Below are 17,405 nucleotides of genomic sequence, written 5' to 3'. Positions count from 1 at the left end.
TCCTAGATATGTTGGTGTGTTTGCCCGGTGTAGACCAATCGCTTTTCTTTCTGTGACTAGAGATGATCATGTTGTCAGATATGTCCTGTTTTCCCATCATGAAGGATACAGGATCTTGTTTCTTAGAGAAATTGCCACCCAGAACAGATGTGCCCCAGATCAGCCTGATCAGTCGCCAACATTGCTCACGGGTGCTGAGGGGTTAAAGCAGGAAAAAACCGAACAAGCACTTGCTTATCACTTGGCTGCCATGAGGGTTGGTCTTTGGAGCAGCTGCTGTTGAAGTTCTGGTTCCTCCTGCAGGAAAATGCAGTTTTACCATGCCCACCAGTCTGGCGAGCAGGCCAGAGTGGTGCCAGCAACTTCCTCTCTGATTTTGTCCTCTCTAACAGGAATTCCTCCTTTTTCTGTCCTCCATCCTCCTCTTTCCTCCCTCCACTGGCTTGCACTTGCTATCCCAGCATTGTACTGATGGAAATTACTTTCCACAGTTATTGGGACTGAAGATGACTACGTTCTCGATTATTTTACTTCTCTACAGCCTGCTGACCCCTTCACCAGGATTTTTTTCTTCAGTTGCCAAAGCTGATAAAGGTAAGTGTATGGAAAAGCTTTATGTTCTATTTTTTGAGACCAGTTCTACTCTTTCTGTCTCTTGACCATGCTCAGGAAATCAGAAGCTGGTCCAGATCTGTTCAGTCATAGGGACAATGTTGGTCAGTTGGATTTAAAAAGCACTTTGGAAATGACACTTCACATACTTCACAGTGGCTGGTGCCACCACCCCTATTGCATAAAGAGGGAAACAAAGGGGAAGGAAAAGCCAGGCTGACACAACATGCTTTGCACTGAGTTCACATAGCTTACAGTGTCCTCTCATCCTTTTTTTTTAGACCTTGGAGATCTGCCAATCAAATGTAACCCCAAGAAGGTTCAAGGTGGTCTCCTTGGTGGCAATCTGCTCAGTGGTCTCCTTGGAAAAGATTGTCCTGTTGGCAGAGGCCGTGGCAAAGATGGTGTTGTTGGCAGTCTCCTTGGTGGAAATGGTCTCCTTGACAAAGATGGTGTCCTTGGGGGTCTCCTCGGTGGAGATGGCGTAGCTGGCAGCCTCCTTGACAAAGATGGTGTCCTTGGGGGTCTCCTCGGTGGAGATGGCATAGCTGGCAGCCTCCTTGACAAAGATGGTGTCCTTGGGGGTCTCCTTGGTGGAGATGGCGTAGCTGGCAGCCTCCTTGACAAGGATGGTGTCCTTGGGGGTCTCCTTGGTGGAGATGGCATAGCTGGCAGCCTCCTTGACAAAGATGGTGTCCTTGGGAGTCTCCTTGGTGGAGATGGCATCGTTGGCAGCCTCCTTGACAAAGATGGTGTCCTTGGGGGTCTCCTTGATGGAGATGGCGTAGCTGGCAGCCTCCTTGACAAAGATGGTGTCCTTGGGGGTCTTCTCGGTGGAGATGGCATCATTGGCAGTCTCCTCGACAAAGATGGTGTCCTTGGGAGTCTCCTCGGCAAAGATGGTCTTGTTGATGGTCTCCTTGATGCTGTCATTGATATCCTTCTTGGCAAAAATGGTCTTCTTGGCAAAAATGGTCTCGTTGGCAATCTTCTTGGTGGAAGTGGTGGAGACCTCACAGGGTGAGTGAAAGTGGGAGGTGGATGTCCCTGAGCAGCCCTCAGTGAGTCTGGGCCATACTGGGGAAAGGAGGGTCTCGTCTGGAGCCTGCTGTCTGAACATATGGACCCCCTCTTTCCCCTCGTGGGGCAGCTTCATAAATGATGGTTCAGCTCTTGGGAGTTTCTATATGCCCCAGTCATGCAAGGGTGTCCTGTATGTGCTGCAAGGTGCTCCTGGCTGTCAGGGATCCCTGCTCAAGCAGGGTGAAGGCCTGAGACTGCGGCTCTACGATCAGCTGCAGTGCTGGAGGCTGAGGGGACAGGACATCCACTGTACAGATGTGCTATTTATTGCCTTTTTCTTGTTTCAACCATCCAGGCTGAAAATTGTGAACAACACCCTTCCAAAAATAAGTCTGCATTCCCTACCAGGTGTTGGGCACGAGGTGGGCTTCAACACCCAGCTGCTGGTAGAGAGTACCAGGTATGGCATGTCTGTCATGGGCATGGCTCAGAGCAGGGAGGTCACCATCTCTTTGGGAAGTAGATGGCCAGCAAATATCCTGAGCCGCATGCTGTGTTTCCCCCCTTGCAGTGCTCTGGACAAAGCGCTCTGTGTGCAGGTGGAAGCAGATGTGGCCATGGTGGTCCAGGACAACTGGGAGGCTCGTCAGAACAATGTCTGCAAAACTGTTGACATAAACATCCGTCTGAGGTAGGCATCTGTGTGCGGTAGCATCCGTGTGAGGGGGGTGCTCATGGCTGGCACGTGGCCCTTACAGCAGTGGGAAACCTTGGTGCTGGTGGTGTTGGCCATTGAAGGCAGCGCTTTTGTGCCTGACACCTCAGAGGCTGAATTAGCTGGCTGCTGGCCTCAGAGAACTGCCAACTTTCTTTTAAAATTTGGGCTAAAGAAATAATATTTCTGGGTTGTGCTGGGAGCCTAGCACTGAGCTGGGTTCGGAGGGCTCGTGTTTGGCAATATTTTGGCACTGAATATAGCCCTGGACAGCACAAGCGAGGCCTCATATTTCTCATCTGCAAAGTACTTTCATTTTCCAGCCGTTAATCTACATCACTTTTTATTTCCTATTTTTCCATTATCCAGGCCCAAAGTGCCACTTCTGGATCAGCCTTTAAAACGCCTCCTTAGTGATGTCCTGCGTGAGGTGGTAAGTCTGCAAAGCGATCTTCATGCGAGCCATCAGCACAGTGCTGGGCGGGCAGGCAGCGTGGGCAGGGCAGGCAGGGCAGGCAGCAGGCAGTGCAGGCAGTGCAGGCAGCGGGCCAGGTTGCCCCCACGGACACGGCTGTTTGCACAGCTGTGGGCTCAGCCAGGGCGGTCAGCCTGTCCTCCCTGCTGACGGGCACCAGCACCATTGCCTGTGCCAGGCTTTGCTGGCAAGCAGGTTTCTGAGATGTGCTGGTTTAGTGGTCACAAGTGGTGAGCAAATCGCTTAAAGGGGCTGCTCGCCCGCCCGATGCTGCAGCAATGGAGTGTCCCACCAAGCCCTGCCAGGCAGCGGCTCCTGCCCGCACTGTGCAACCCCAGAAGAACCAGTTCTTCCCCACTGTGCTAACACACCACACACACGTGAGTGTTGCAGGTCCTTGGACTCTTAACTTCCCTCTGCCTCTTCAGGGGTGCAACATCATCAACTCCAGGCTCAGCACAGTGAACACTCTGCTTGGCTCCAGGACCCGTAAGTGCTGCACCCTCCTCTTCCTCTGCTCCTGTGTGACCCCCTGCACTTAGGGTTTGTTGGCTTTTTTACATTGAGTGCATACAATAATTTAACAACTTCCTAAAACCACAACTCTCAGCTCAAGCACAACACTCAATTCCCCTTGCCCCAGAGCAACAGCAGGCAGTTTTTCCTGAAGAAAGCCACTGCAGGAGCTGTTGCTTTTAGAAACAATATTTTTGCTGCAAAACAGTGCTTTCTAGTGGCTTGTCCAGCTGGGAATGCTGTGGGCAGGAGCTGCCATCAGTTCCAATATCTCTTGGGACCATGGGATTTGCGAGCATCCCCCTCTCCTTGCAGCTTAAAAGTTTTCCTCCCTGTGTTCCACAGCCACGGTCCCGCTTGGGGCTCTGGGAGATCTGCCCCTCTTTTCCATCATCAGTGGCGATGCTATCCAGCTGGATCTAAACGTAAGTCCTACTGCTTCCCCAGCCCAAGAACCTCTGAGTGAGTGAGTTTGTGTAATTCATCTGAATGTGGCAACTGTTTGCCGAAGGCTCCTCTTATTCCACCTGTCTTCAGGAGAGTGTTCGCTGGAAGGTGCTGAGCATGGTCCAGCCATGTCTGTACTAATGCCACCACTGGGGCTCTACCTTGTTTTTTCACTTGCTAATCCTTGAGAGTAGCATGAGCCAGATTGGTTTGACGCTGCTTAATTAAGCACAATTATAGCATTTTCATAGTTGATCATCAGCAAATTTTGATTTCATACAGGACCAGTGGTCATCGTTCACAAGCAGGTTCTGTTTATAAGTGGTTTGTGAAAGTTTGGCATGTAATTGGTGGGGACCGTGATCAGGCGAAAAACACTGGCAATGTGTCTTTCCGATGGGAGATGTGATGGTGTTTTAAAGGGAAAGCTGTAGCAGATGCAGCTGTTGCCTGTGCTAGAACAGCCTGAGGCAGCCCTATGTCTATTAAAACATTGATTAACCCCACGTGAGCATCTCCGCAAGGTCCACAGACAAGTAGGGTGCCCAGTGCGACCACAGCCCTCTGAGCCCTGCCAGCATCCCTCCACTGTTCTGTCTCTGCAGCTCCTTGTCGGGGACACAGAGAGCGGTGTGGTGGCCTCCACACAAGGACCACCGCTTGCCGCCACCTTGCTGCTGGCCACTGGTCGCCCACCACAGCTCAGCCTCTCCGAGCATGCCCTTGGCAAGCTGCTGGAGCTGGTCCAGGGGCAGGGAGCCTTCAGCCTCAGCATCACCAACTCAATGGTGGGTCACCATGCCCCTCTGCATGTCCAAGGTGGGGTCCTGGATGCTCTCGGGTGACCCAAGGGTGCTCACCACCATGTGCTTGTATTTGTTTGCGGGGCCCAGCTGAGCCCAGCGTGGGCTTGGCACAAACTCCTGATGGCTCATTTCACTGGTGCTGTTCCCACAGGTGCCTGATAGTGTCTTGCTGTCCACATCTGCTCTTCTCCCACTCATCCCCCAGGTCAGCCCCCTCCTTCACCTGCACTGATCTTCAACCCCACCGCCCTGGCCATGCAAACACCCCCTTGCTCTGACCTCCCTCTGCCCTGTGCAGCTCGCCAAGATCCTCCCTGACTCTTTGCCACTGGAGCTGCGCGTGCGGGTGGCCGACAAACCAGTGGTGGCCGTGAGGGACAAAAGAGCTACTGCCACCCTCAAAGCCTCCATCGACATCTTCAGTCCTCCCCTGCAGTCGGCCCAGCAGCCCCTCTTCTCCCTTGACACGGTGAGTGGGTTCTCGGGGAATGAGACCTTTGAAACAGGGAGTGGGTTGAACCTGGCTGTTCTCTGGCATCCCCTCGGCTTCTCCTGCCCTTAGCCATGTAGTACTTGTACTTTGGGGTTTTTTGAATTTACTATTTTTGTATTTTTGAATTTACTACATTGTCAGAACAGTGGTGCCCAGGCCTTTAAAAATGCTCTCAACCAAGTGCAAGTGAAATGTTTAAGGAGTAATACAAAATAGAAACAGAAGGGTGAACCCTTGGGAGAGAAACAGATGCCATCCATCAAAAAAATGTGATTTCTAGGCACAGACAGGTGTTTTTTCTCAGAATGGATTATTTACAAATACTCTGGGTTTTCTTTTTAGTCTCGGGAGCTATGCAGGGAAATAACCTCATTTCTTCTGTTGTTCCAATTTCAGGACATTGTTCTGAACATCACGCCATCGGTCTCCGGTGGCAAACTGCAAACCTCCCTGGCTCTTGACAGGTAGAGCCAAGCTCTGCGGTCACTGTGGGCAGGGGAGCTCTGCCTGGGGATGCTGCTGGGGGCCTGGCAAGATGGGGCTGATGGCAGCAATCAGGGAGTGTGATGTAGATGTGGTGGAAAAGATGTGCTGGAGCTTTCCTGCCTCCTCCCAGCCCCAACCTCAAAGCAAGTGCATGTCTAAAGTGATGAAAGAGTTGTAAAAAAGTTGCCCTGCTTTCAAAATCCTCATCTTTTCATGTGGGTGAGACAAATTCCAGACCAAGGAAGGGTCTGGGCAGCATTTGGAGAGCTGGAGGAGCGCTGCATCTGATGCAACCTGACTGCTTGTTTTTTCTCTTTTGTAGCATCAACCTGACGCGGGTACCTCTGAGACTTGACCCCCTCAGTGTAAGTGCACGCTGCTTTGGGTTGAGACTCTGTGTAGGGAAAGAGAACCAAAACGTCAATTAATCTTCAGTCTTCACGTTTCTTCTGCTCTTGGCAGAGGCCAGTTGCTGTCTGCCCTGTCGATCCCCTGTGCCCTATAGCAGTGACACTTGGATCTGTATGTTCACCTGCTGGCAGTGCACCGAGGGTGCTGGGAACAGGGGACGAATAATTGAGGAGAATTTACCCAAAGAGCCTGTCCCTGTGTATCTGCCCACATTCAGTCCTGGAGGAGTTTCACTGAAGGAAGCTGCCCAGCCTTTGTGTTTTATAGCTCCAAGCATCCTGCAGTGACAGAACTTGATAACCCTGACATTGCTGTTTTCATTGCCATAACCATTGCTCTCCTTCTGACACTGACACCCATCTGCTTCCCCCGCAGATCTCCCCAATTGCAGAATGGCTCAAGCAAGTCCTCGCAGCTGCATATGTACCTGCCATTAACGGTATGGCCGGGCTCTGGGTCCTCTCTTAGCTCAAATTCAGTCGGATTTGGGGCTCTGCCCCTTCCCTTGCTGCCTGCCTTCAGGGTTCTCCCCATGATGAGATGCTTTCACTTGCTTTTGCAGATGCCTTGCATGTGTCAGTCCACCTGCCCAGCATTCTCAGCACCAGCCTCAGGAACACCAGGGTTGACATCACCGACGTAAGGACCCATTTCCCACAGCACTGCCTTCCCGGGGAGCGCGGCATGCTCCCACCCTGGGGCAGGGACCTGCAGACCCCCTAGCCCCATGTTGCTCCAGCCAGCCCCATTTCCCATGGGCTGCTCCCACTGTCTGGGAGGTGCCTCTACCAGTATGGACCCACAGGAAAACCTCCCATGGGATACAGGGAAAAGTCCAAATGAGAAAACTGAATAGTTTTTGTGCTGCTTCTTCCAGGCAGATGACTCTCCCAACCAGACCAATCTAAAAAGATTCTGCTCAGGAGGACCCATGGCACCGCTCACTGTCTGAGGCAGGCAACGTGCCGCCAGCCCCAGAACCCTGCTCGTCTCTGCTCCCTCTGACTTCATTTTCCCTCGAGTGCTGCCCTGTGCTTTCGCTGAGGCCCAAGGGGGACAGGCAACCATCTCTGGTGGTGGCCTGGCGTGGGGTAGGGAAGGCTGCTGGGCTGGTGGGTGTTAGGGGCAGTTGCTGTGGGCACTTCTAACATCTGTAGTTGGGAAGCAGAGCTATTTCTTAGGCATAAAGGTTGCTCTCTTATTGCTCCTTCAATAAAATCTTTCACTGCCTCAGCATTTCTCTCTCTGAATATTTATTTGATATGCGTTTCTGGCTGCCAGCACCCATTTGTCTCCGCTGTGTGCCTATGCCACATGCCCACGGACAGGCAGTGCAGCTGATGGGGAGGCTGTGCCTATAACGAACAAGCCGGTATGTCACAGAAAGCCTTTCTGAAGCTCAGTCTGTGGCACAAGGTATGGAAGAGCAGCTCCCACTGCAGCTGGGGTTTCGTGGGCACCCTGCTGCAGCCCATCCCCTGCCTGCCTGGGTGCCGCTTGTGGCAGCCTGGCAGCGGGCAGAGGAGGTGCTGGCAATGCAACCACGGCGTAGGGTTTGCAAAGTGCTTGCTGCCATTCCCCACTTATTTGGAGCCCCTGGTGCAGACACTGCAGGGAGAGCAGCTCCCTGCCCGGGGCTGCTTTGCAGCATGTCCCAAGTGCAGCCTGGTGGTGCTTGTCATGCAAGGCTCTGTAACAGAGCCAGGCACAGATAAACTGAGCTTACGCCTCCACACTGCTTTGTTTAGGAGCATATTATCCCCTTATTGCATAAGATGCACCAGATCATTACCAACACGTTTTATCTCACAAAGGTATTAAGTGTTGAGGACACCAGGACAAAAGCATTCATGTTGTCTGGAGCCAACAGGGAGTGGATGTCCCACTGCACAGGGGCTTTTCTGAGGCTGTGGCAATACTATCTGCAGGGAAGCAGCTGGCAACTGCTGGGATGGGTGGGATGGTCCTCAGGAACTGCTTCTTGGATTGAGCATTAAAAGAGATAAAAGTCTCCCAGCGCTTTTCTGGAGCCTCCCCATGTGCTCGCTGGAAACTTAGAAAATTACCCTGATACAGTAGTTTGTGTGTGACAGCCTGGGTGCATGTGTTAGCAGGAATTTGTCCAGTCTAAAGTGATTTTCCAGCATGGCTCTTTCAGGATCAGCAGCAGCCTCACATGCTGCAGCCTGCAGAGTCTTGGACTCCTTCTTTGCTTTTGGGCTCTTGGGTAACTACGCTGCCTGATAATGGAGTATCCAATAACCCCTTGCTTAATGCTTTTCCCTGTTTTACAAATCTTTATTTATATTGGAATATATTAAAACCACAAATGCTGCTTTATACACTTTATCCACTAGCCCAGCTTTTACAGTTTAGGCATCTTTCCACTTTTTCTACATCACCTTTGCTATATAAGGGCCCGCTGCTCCCACATGGTACGCAGCAGAGGTGCCTGAGGAGCTGTAAGGTCTCCCCTTGACCAAGAGCTGAAGACCAAATTCAGGCTTTGAAACTCAGCATAAGGCCAGGTAAAGAAAGATGATCAAAATGCTGGTACGGGTGGTTGCAAGGTAAAGACAGTCAAAATAGTGGTATTGGGTGTTGTAAGCCTCCAGGGACAGAGTCACCATTTTACCTACGAGCCTTACAAAGTACTCTGGTGAGCAAGAAAAAAACATGGGAATAATACCAATAGTGGTCGAAACACAGGTAAGAAATTCTATTTTATATATAGTGACCAGCCCAAAAATTCAGCAAAGGTGGTTGCTATAGCAAAATGAAAACCTTCTCTGAAGAAAAAACACATTCATTTGACAAGAAAAGTTAGGGATTTTTTGTTTCGCAATATCCTTTTAAGTTGGTTACTATTATTTTTATTGTTATAAGGTTAAAACATGCCATTTTAAAAGAAAGGCTTTATGCAAAATGTGAGTTGCTTGTATAATTGCAGCACTAATTTGCATACCTACTCATGGGGCGGTTATTAGCAAGGGGAGCTCAGTGTAGGCTATAGGTTATGAGTAACTATTTCATACTGTAAGTTTACAGTTATGTCACGGTGACCAGGGATGGAAAGGACCAGGCTGCCTGGGGTGCCCATAAACAGGAATAAGCAAACAGCTGCTTGGGTAGTGCAGAAGCTGGCTTGAAAGGTTCCCCGCAGATGTGATACAGGCACCCCCTTCTTTCCCCTGTTTTGTGTATGTTCAGCTCTGTTTGCCAAATGTGGCTTTAACTCCTGAACTATTTTGGTCCTCCTAAAGCTCATGCTTTCTATTCACTGAAAAAATGTCACCCAGATCGAATATCTGACTCTCCTTCATCTCCAGGGGTTCACCTAGCTTATTCCACTCTTTTCCCGTTTTCCTTCTCCAGGTACTGCCAGCACCCACAGCTCTCAGCTGAGCAGAAGACACCATGCCACCGGCTCTGGGCATCGCCCTCTTGTATGCCCTGATGACCCCATCACTAAGCCAGCCAAAAGATGCCATCCTCAGGCTCAGTAAAGGTGTTTTAAGTGATGGTGAGTCATTGCCACCTCATAGTGGGACCCTGGGAAACAGGAATCGATGGTGGTGGTCCCTGGGGGTCAGCACCCTTGTACCAGCACAGCATGATCAGCTGAGGAAGGGAGGGGAATTGCACATGGAAGGGGAAGAGCATGAGGCTTGCATGCAACTCCCTCCCCCCCGCCGCCCCCCAGCTCCAAACTGAACCTGGAGTCATTTTCTTATGTAATTAAAATTTCAAATGGCCAGGCTCCTGAAAAGGGAAAGACATCGCTTTCATGGGGGATCGCTCCTCCTGGGGGCCTGCACCGCTCAGGAGGTGTGAGCCACATGGCACCTCAGCTATCTCACATTCAGGATTGATCAGTGCCCAGCCCCTACGACCCTGCCACACCATTTGCTGTCCTACCTGGAGCGGCTGCAGATAAATCCGCCTGAGCTGCTTTACACCAGTCTTGCTATGGTGCCTCCTGCCCAGATCCCAAAGCCCTTCTGCTGTTGCATCGTATATGGGAAAAACTGACAGCGCTAGTGAGGGATGGGGACAGGCAGCCAGAGTGCAAACTCCTCGACAGCCTGTGCTGGAGGAGCATGATGAGCAGTGGTGCGGGCAGGGGGCTGGCAGCTGCCTGCCGGCCCCTGCTCAAGAGCTGCTGTGGTGGCCGGGGAGGCAGCTCTGCCCGCAGGCTGACAGTGGGTGATGTTTCCAGCTCTTACAGACTCGCTCAGGCAAGGCAATGCCCTCCAAGGTGCCTTCGGAGAGGTGCCACTTGGGAGAGGACGTCCCGGCACAGATGGAAGTGACGACCTGTTGGGTGGCCTCGGAGGAGGTCTCCTTGGTGGTGGTGGTGGTCTGCTTGGTGGTATTACTGGTGGTTTGCTGGGCAGCAGTGGTGGAGGATTGCTGGGGGGACTTACTGGTGGTCTGCTTGGTGGAGGGGGCAATGCCGGTGGTGGCTTGCTTGGTGGAGAGGGTGGTGAAGGTGCCTACATCAGGGGGACCAGAAACCCTCCCAGAGGCTGGTCCACAGCTGGTGGCAGTGTCCCCAAAGATGGCATCCCCACAGGGGTTGCTGGAGGAGCACTGGGACAAGGAGGTCTGCTAGGTGATGGAGGTGTCCTCGGCACAGCAGGGATTCTCGGTGGCACTGGTGGCCTTCTTGGCAGAGGAGGGCTTCTGGGCAATGGAGGGCTGCTGGGAGGCGGCGGCGTGCTCGGCATCCTTGGGGAAGGCGGCTTGCTCAGCACCATCCAGGGGCTCACCGGGTAAGGACAGCACCATCTGGTCTCCTTGCAGGGGCAGCAGCCTCAGTGCTGTGGGGGGGAAGCAATGGTGATGCTTCAGTAGATGCTCAGATAGTTTGGAGCTGATGCTTTGAGATAAATACTACCTGGAAGTCAGCACCAGATTTGCATCGCTTGGCTGCAAAAAAAGCCTCTTGAGCTAAATAAGGAAAGTTAAAAGAAACAGTAGTTGGAAGGCGCTTGCCCATAGAGGGTGCACCAAACCACGCGTTGGCCCTCAGAGCCCCTGTCACTGCTGCCAGGCCAGTGCTTGCTTGTTTGCAACAGCCCCATTTTAACTCTTATTTGAAGCTCAGCCCCAAGGAGACGCGCAAGCAATAATAAGGTGACTAGAACAGAGCTTCTGATAAAACTGGAAAATAACTAAAACAGGAAAACAACTGAGAAAACTCAGTGTCTTTTGCCATTTCTGGTCTAAATGGCCTCTGACTCGCCCACCCCTTCAGCAGTGGCTTTGCGCAAGCGGTAGAGCCTGGGTGGCAGGTGCTGGACCCAGAGCTGTCACTTATGGTGTCCCCATGTCCCTCGCTGTCCCTGCAGGCTGAGAATCGTGGAGCTGACACTCCCCAGGGTGTCCCTGCAGCTCCTGCCTGGCATCGGCATCCACCTCAACCTCTACACCCGCGTGGCCCTCAATGCCAAGAGGTAGGTCAGGCTGGTGCTGCTGCTGCTGCTGGCAGTGCCAGCCGTGCCCCCAGCCCTGGTGGAAGCACCACCACAAGGGGTGTCTCCAAGGGGGGACGCAGTTCCTCTTTGCCATTGTTGCTTCCCCTTGCACAGCCTCCTGGGTTTGCTCGACATCGCGGTGGAAGTGAACATCACATCAAGGGTCAGACTAACCATGGACAGCACAGGCTACCCCAAACTGGTGACAGAAAGATGCAATACCCTCCTCGGTGGCATTAAAGTCAGACTTCTGAGAGGGTGAGTGATGGAGGTGTCCTCCTGTGCTGGCGTGAGCCACCTCACCATTGGGTTTTGCCAGCCCCAGCCCACACCCACAGAATGACAGACACACAAGGGCATTTCCCCTCGGTCCCGTGGGTGACAGCGACACTGTCAGCTGCCATCCCTGCAGGTGACAGTCGCCCACTGCCCATGTCACCAGGCTGAGCAAAGGGCTGCTGGTGGTGGTGGTCCCTGTGCACCCCTCATGCAGTGGCAACAAATGAATGAGTTGTCCCAGAGGGCTGCACAACCTCACAGCCACCCCAGGGGACATTTCTGTCCCACATGCCACATTCACGGGTCATTTTAACTGACATTGCAAGGGGTCTTCCCAGACTAAGCACTTGGTATGTAAATCATACAAAGCATTTGGGCTGAGGTTGTTTCTGCTCATTTAAGGAGACTATACACTAGTAGATAAAAGGCAGCAATAAATTTGCCACTGGCTATTTTGGGATGCAAATTACACTTATCTCACGCAAAATCCAAGCGTGCACAATTCACTTGGCTGCTGCAATTGCCTTACTCCAGGAGGTCTGCGCTCTGCGCTATTCACAGGGAATTGTTTAACAAGACCCATTTACTTTGCAGCAAGTTTTTTTGATGGTGCTCCTTTATTTCTCCACAGCCTGCTCCCAGTTGTGGATAATTTATTGGCAAGTGTCCTGAACAGACTTCTTCCTAACCTGGTAAGTCAGGAAAAACCTCCACCCCAGAAAGGAGTGAGTCTGAAAAGTTGTGGTGCAGCTCCCCGCAGCATTGCTCTTGTCCCAGTGTGGGAGCATGGCCGCTGTCCCAGGGCTGCTGCATCCACCCACCTGCCTAGTGGTCTGGGATTAGTGGGGAACACGTGCCATGTCTCTGTCTGGTTGGGAGAAGCTGCTCCCTCCTTCCAAATGCAAGGTTGGTGAGCCCAGCAAGTCTGCCCAAGTGCCTGGGAGTTTCTAGTGATGTCCTGGACTGTGCTACGGGCTAATTGAATCTCTCCTCCCTCCTGAAAGCCCCAGGGTCTCTCTGGCCATCTCACTGGCTCCTGGGACCCAGTCCTAACCCCACTTCTTTGATGAAGGGCAGGGGTGCCCAGGGCCAGATCCAGAGCTGATGCAGCCTCAGAAGCACTGCAGAGTCACTGGTGGGGACTGCCATCCTACACGCCCGGTGCTCCTGCACCCAAGGAGAAGGTGGCAGAGCTGAGCTGGGCTGTGTGTTGTTGTCTGGCTCCAAACGCTGGTTACTCACCATCCCTGCCCAACTCTTGCAGCTTTGTCCGGTGGTCGACATCGTCCTGGGACTCGTCAATGACCAACTGGGTCTCGTGAACTGTAAGTACATGGTGGGTCCCACACCTTGCCCTGCCTTGCCCCTTGTGCCACCTCTGCTCTGGCTGCATGAGGACTGTGATGCTTTTCCCTCAGCTTCTGCACCCCCAGGTGAGAAAAGCAAACCCCTCGCAGACCCCAGATCTGCCCCGTGCCAGGAGCAGGGACCCCCAGCAGCTCCTTGCCCAGACCTCATCACCCCCAGGCAGTGGTCAGAGAGCAGTGCCCCAGCACGCTGTGGGATACACTCTCCTCCCCATATCTCCCCTTTCCCTGCCTCTGATCATGGACAGAAGGACCCCCAGGTCCATAAAGGTGGCATTGACGGGGGCTATGAGCTGTCCCCTCCATTTGCAGCAGCGGCACACACTGCTCATTAGGGAAGTGACATCTCCTGCAGCGTTACCACAGAGCACTCGCTGCTGGGGCCAAGTGGCCGCCCTGAGCCCACCTGCAAGCCAGGGCTCTTCTGGAGGAAAAAATGCTGCCAGGCAGGGGTGGGGGTATTTGCACCTGAGCCCAACAGGGAATCACTGACTCCCTTCTTCTCCCCCCAGCACTGGTGCCCCTGGGTTTGGTGGGCAGTATCCAGTACACTGTGTCTAGTCTTCCCCTGGTAACCGGCCAGTTCCTTGAGGTAGACTTGAACGTAAGTCCTGGACCTTCTCCTTCCATTTATGTACAAGGGTTGGGATATTTCACTTGGGTTTGGGAAGGTCTCCTTGGGCCACAGACACCTGAGCAGTGAGCTCTGAGAGATTCCAGCTTGGTGCCCTGTTCTTGCTGCTGCTGCTGTCATGGGAGAGTGCGGCAGGGTTTGCATTTTGTGAACTTTTGGAGAAGGAAGTGTCACGGGTCCTGACTTGGCATGGTCGTGCATACAATGATTTCACACCGAAGGAAAATGAAGTTAACCGTAAAGGCAAATACTGCATATGTTTTGGCCTGTGCTTCCTTTCCCTGTAACTGCAGACCGTCGTGGGGCAAGTGGCAGGAGGTCTGGTGGACTACCCACTAGGAAAGCCAGAAGCTGTCCCTGCAGCAGCACGGGTCCCCATGCCCGCCCTGCCACCGATGGCAGACTCCAGCTCCTCCCAGCTGGGCCTCTCTGTGAACGTCCTCAGCTCAGTGCTGTCCACCCTGCAGAAGGAGGGTGCCCTGGACCTGGACATCTCCACCGGCATGGTGAGCAGGGAGCACTGCCTTGCTTGGCTTGGAAAGGAGTTGGGGCCGTCAGCCGGGTGGCGTGCAGGCTGGTCCTACCGAGTGATGCTTTAGCACCTCCATACCAGTTATCTTAGACAAAAAATGCAAGTGAGAGAGACTATGGTAAAAGCCTCATTACCGGTGAAAGCAGACCCTGGTGAGCACCATCACACATATGTGCAGCGTTTATCTCTTCTCTGCCACAGTTTCCTGAGCTCCCGCCACTCACAACATCAATGCTTGGAGCCCTGGTTCCTGCGGTGAGTCCTGGTTCCCCCTTGCACTGCAAATAACCTGGTAAGAGGAGCAGCATCCAGAGGCGGGGCGGGGTTGTCGCCCTGTCCCTTCCTCCTCAGAGGCACCATTCCAGATGTCCCATAGAGGTGAACGAGATCTGACTTTGGTTCAAAACTGGAAACCACAGCAGGCCAGAGCCCAGGTTGTCGCTGTCTTCTGTAGCAATTTCAGGTCACAGATGAGCCTTGCAGCTGCCCTGTCTGCCTGCATGCGGGGCTCTCCGTGCTCCTCCAGCTGGGCGAGATGCTCTCCGTAGGGCTCAGGGCATCCGTGGCGCTGGGCTCACAGTTAGCTCAACTTTGCTTCAGCCGGCTGAGATGCAGACTTGTCAGACTGGAGCAATTCAGGATCAGATCTGCCCCCTGAGAACAGCACTGTGCAAATGCTGCCAGCGTAGGCAGTCTGCTCTGTGGTTCCTGGTCACAGCACTGTTTGTGCTCCTGCCAGCAGAGACTTTCCATTTCTGGATGTTGACAGGTTTTCAAGGCATACCCTGAGTCCCATGAATTGCTGCTGAAAATTGCAGTCCCTGAAGCACCAGTAGTGACCTTAATGAAAAATAAAGGCATGATCCAGCTCATGGCTACAGCAGAAGTGATGGTGATCCACTCAGACAACATCCAGAAGTCTCTCTGCCTTCTGAATATTGTATGTATGAAGGAAGAACCCATACAGATATTCCTCCTGCAGTTTCCCCCTCCCCGTATGGCACGTGTGGGGGTGCCAGTTGATGGGACCTGCGCCCAATGTGACATGGCCAGGCTGCAGACAGGGCATGGGCTGGAGGAGCCACCTCTGCCCTGCCCTCTCTGTTTGGCTGCAGGATGCCTCCTTGCTGGCCCAATTTTCAGTTGAGGACAACAAACTGAAGATCGGCGTCAACCTGGAGAAGTAGGACATTGGTCTTTATCTGGGGGGTGGCTGGGGAGGTCATGGATGTGGGACCTCCTGGGCTGCACAACGACGAGGGCATTACAGCACTGGTTCATCAGAGGCCCTGCTTGGATTTTACTCACTTCTGCTTCCTCCTACAGGACTGATCTCTCCTTGGCATCTTCATCCATCGGTGGTTTTGATGTAAGAATACGAGCAGCCTCAGCAACATGTGAAATCCATTGCAGAAAGCAAAGCACTGACAGATATTGGCTCAGGAGAAATAAGGGCCAGTTACATTCTAAGGGTTGTGTCATACTTTGAATAACACCTTTCTTTCACCTCTGGGGAAGGATTTCTTTTCATGGATAATCCATGAGTGATTTTCAGAAAAAATCCTCCCTGAGAGGGAGAAGTTTTGGGTCCCTGGTGAACCACAGGGCATCCTGCGCATACCCACAACATCCCCTGGGGATGTGCCTGGGGAGGCTCCTTCCCGTGCCTCACAGGGGATGATGGCAAAAGTCAGGAGGAATCCTGGGCTCCCCTGTGGCAGGATACCTTCAGATAGAGCACATCTGGTCTCCAGAGGTGATTACTACAGGCAACTTCAATGCCAGCAGGAAGGGGCCTGGGGAATGGCTTTATTTTGGGACTAAAAATTGACCACAGAATGCTGTGAAACTGGGAGTTTGCATTAGATGGGTGAGGAGCTGGAACACCGAGGGTTTAGGTTGAGTTTAGCTGGTGTGAGCAGAGCAACCCCAGGTGCCCGAGGGCAGGGTGAGGCTGGGCCAACCACGGGACCAGGACCAGCGATGGCACTGAGTGACCCCTCTCCCTGTCACAGGTCTCGCTCCTGGAGGGGCTCGTTGGCCAGATTTTAGATGTTGCCTTCCTGCCTGCAATGAACAGTAAGGAAGCTCTTACGCCTCATCCACATATTCGTTTGTGCTAGACTGTACTCTCAACACTGAGTTTATGCAGGTGTAGCTCACCTCGCCCTAAGAAATGGGAGCCAGCGGGACCCACCTGCACTGACAGTGGGGGGGCTTATTTCGGGTGGTGGGGCTTTGCCAGGAGGTGAACCCACACATCAGGAGCAGTGCCCCTCTGCAGGGCTGCTCGCTGCCTGCCGCTTTGCTGGCAGCAGCAAATGGCAATGTGTTTTGCTGACCCACTCAGTCCGATGACACAAAGCCTTTCTGGAGAGCCTTGCACTGGCGGAGGGAGGGGTTTGCACACAGAGAGGATGGAGCTGGGGACCGAGCCCCAGCCAGAAGCTTGGCAGTGATTCCCCCTCCTGTGGCACTGAGCTGGGGTGGTTTGTGACCCGCAGGTGTGCTGGGAGCAGGGGTTCCCCTCCCCAGGCTGCTCAACATTGACTTCACCAATGCAGACATTGACATCATCCAAGTAAGTGCTTCAGTTGTGTCCTGAGGTTCCCCCAACGGCACCTCAGCTCCACTCTGGAGCAAAGACAGTGCCTGTCGCTTGCAGGGAGGATGGTTAGAGGGAAGTAACCCCTTTGCTTCCCCAGGATCTCATTGTGCTGTCGGCGTGAGCCAGGGACAGTGGGCTGGGAAGGGACCCCTGCCTTCCCCGTCCGCCCGCGGAGGGATGGGAACCCAGCCTGCCTGAAGGATCCCCGCTGCATCTCTCTGTACCTAACACAGCAAAACAGCAGCTTGGTCTTCTCCATGCAAATGTTGCATCCCGCCTACATTGCCTGGAACAGAAGCAACACAAGTGTTTTTTGCCTCTGAACATTGTGTTTTGAACTCTTTTGTGGATGCTTAGAAGGATGTGGGTGTATTTCACATTCTCATGCTCAGGTTTGATAAAGTCCAGCCCTCTCTGCAGGTACAGCAGGTGCTTGAGCCTGCGGGAGTGGCTGGCTCCGGTGAAGCCCAGGGGCTCAGGACAGACCCCACTGTGCAGGTGACCCCAGCCGTGGTGGGCAG

The 17,405-nt window shown here is 53.2% G+C and overlaps 2 protein-coding genes across 2 annotated transcripts; both read left to right on the top strand.

Annotated features, from left to right (window-relative positions):
• The first annotated feature begins 338 nt into the window (after positions 1-338).
• Positions 339-7,183, top strand: LOC101924289 (BPI fold-containing family B member 4). Its single transcript, XM_027790290.2, has 15 exons — positions 339-594; positions 894-1,632; positions 1,991-2,095; positions 2,207-2,326; positions 2,720-2,783; positions 3,254-3,314; positions 3,687-3,766; positions 4,394-4,576; positions 4,746-4,799; positions 4,893-5,063; positions 5,484-5,551; positions 5,896-5,938; positions 6,360-6,423; positions 6,547-6,623; positions 6,862-7,183. Exons 1-15 carry the CDS (start codon positions 507-509, stop codon positions 6,934-6,936), a joined length of 1,992 nt encoding a protein of 663 aa, XP_027646091.2. The 5' UTR covers positions 339-506; the 3' UTR covers positions 6,937-7,183.
• A 2,218-nt stretch (positions 7,184-9,401) lies between these two features.
• BPIFB4 (BPI fold containing family B member 4) lies at positions 9,402-17,078 on the top strand. Its single transcript, XM_055814226.1, has 15 exons — positions 9,402-9,507; positions 10,204-10,759; positions 11,339-11,443; positions 11,579-11,722; positions 12,375-12,435; positions 13,008-13,068; positions 13,623-13,714; positions 14,038-14,250; positions 14,478-14,531; positions 15,046-15,216; positions 15,392-15,459; positions 15,603-15,645; positions 16,292-16,355; positions 16,781-16,857; positions 16,982-17,078. Exons 1-15 carry the CDS (start codon positions 9,402-9,404, stop codon positions 17,003-17,005), a joined length of 1,839 nt encoding a protein of 612 aa, XP_055670201.1. The 3' UTR covers positions 17,006-17,078.
• The last annotated feature ends 327 nt before the right edge of the window (positions 17,079-17,405 follow it).

This window comes from Falco peregrinus, chromosome 9, assembly GCF_023634155.1.
Source record: "Falco peregrinus isolate bFalPer1 chromosome 9, bFalPer1.pri, whole genome shotgun sequence".
Taxonomy (NCBI): Eukaryota; Metazoa; Chordata; class Aves; order Falconiformes; family Falconidae; genus Falco; species Falco peregrinus.
This window is presented reverse-complemented; position numbering and strand designations above follow the sequence as displayed.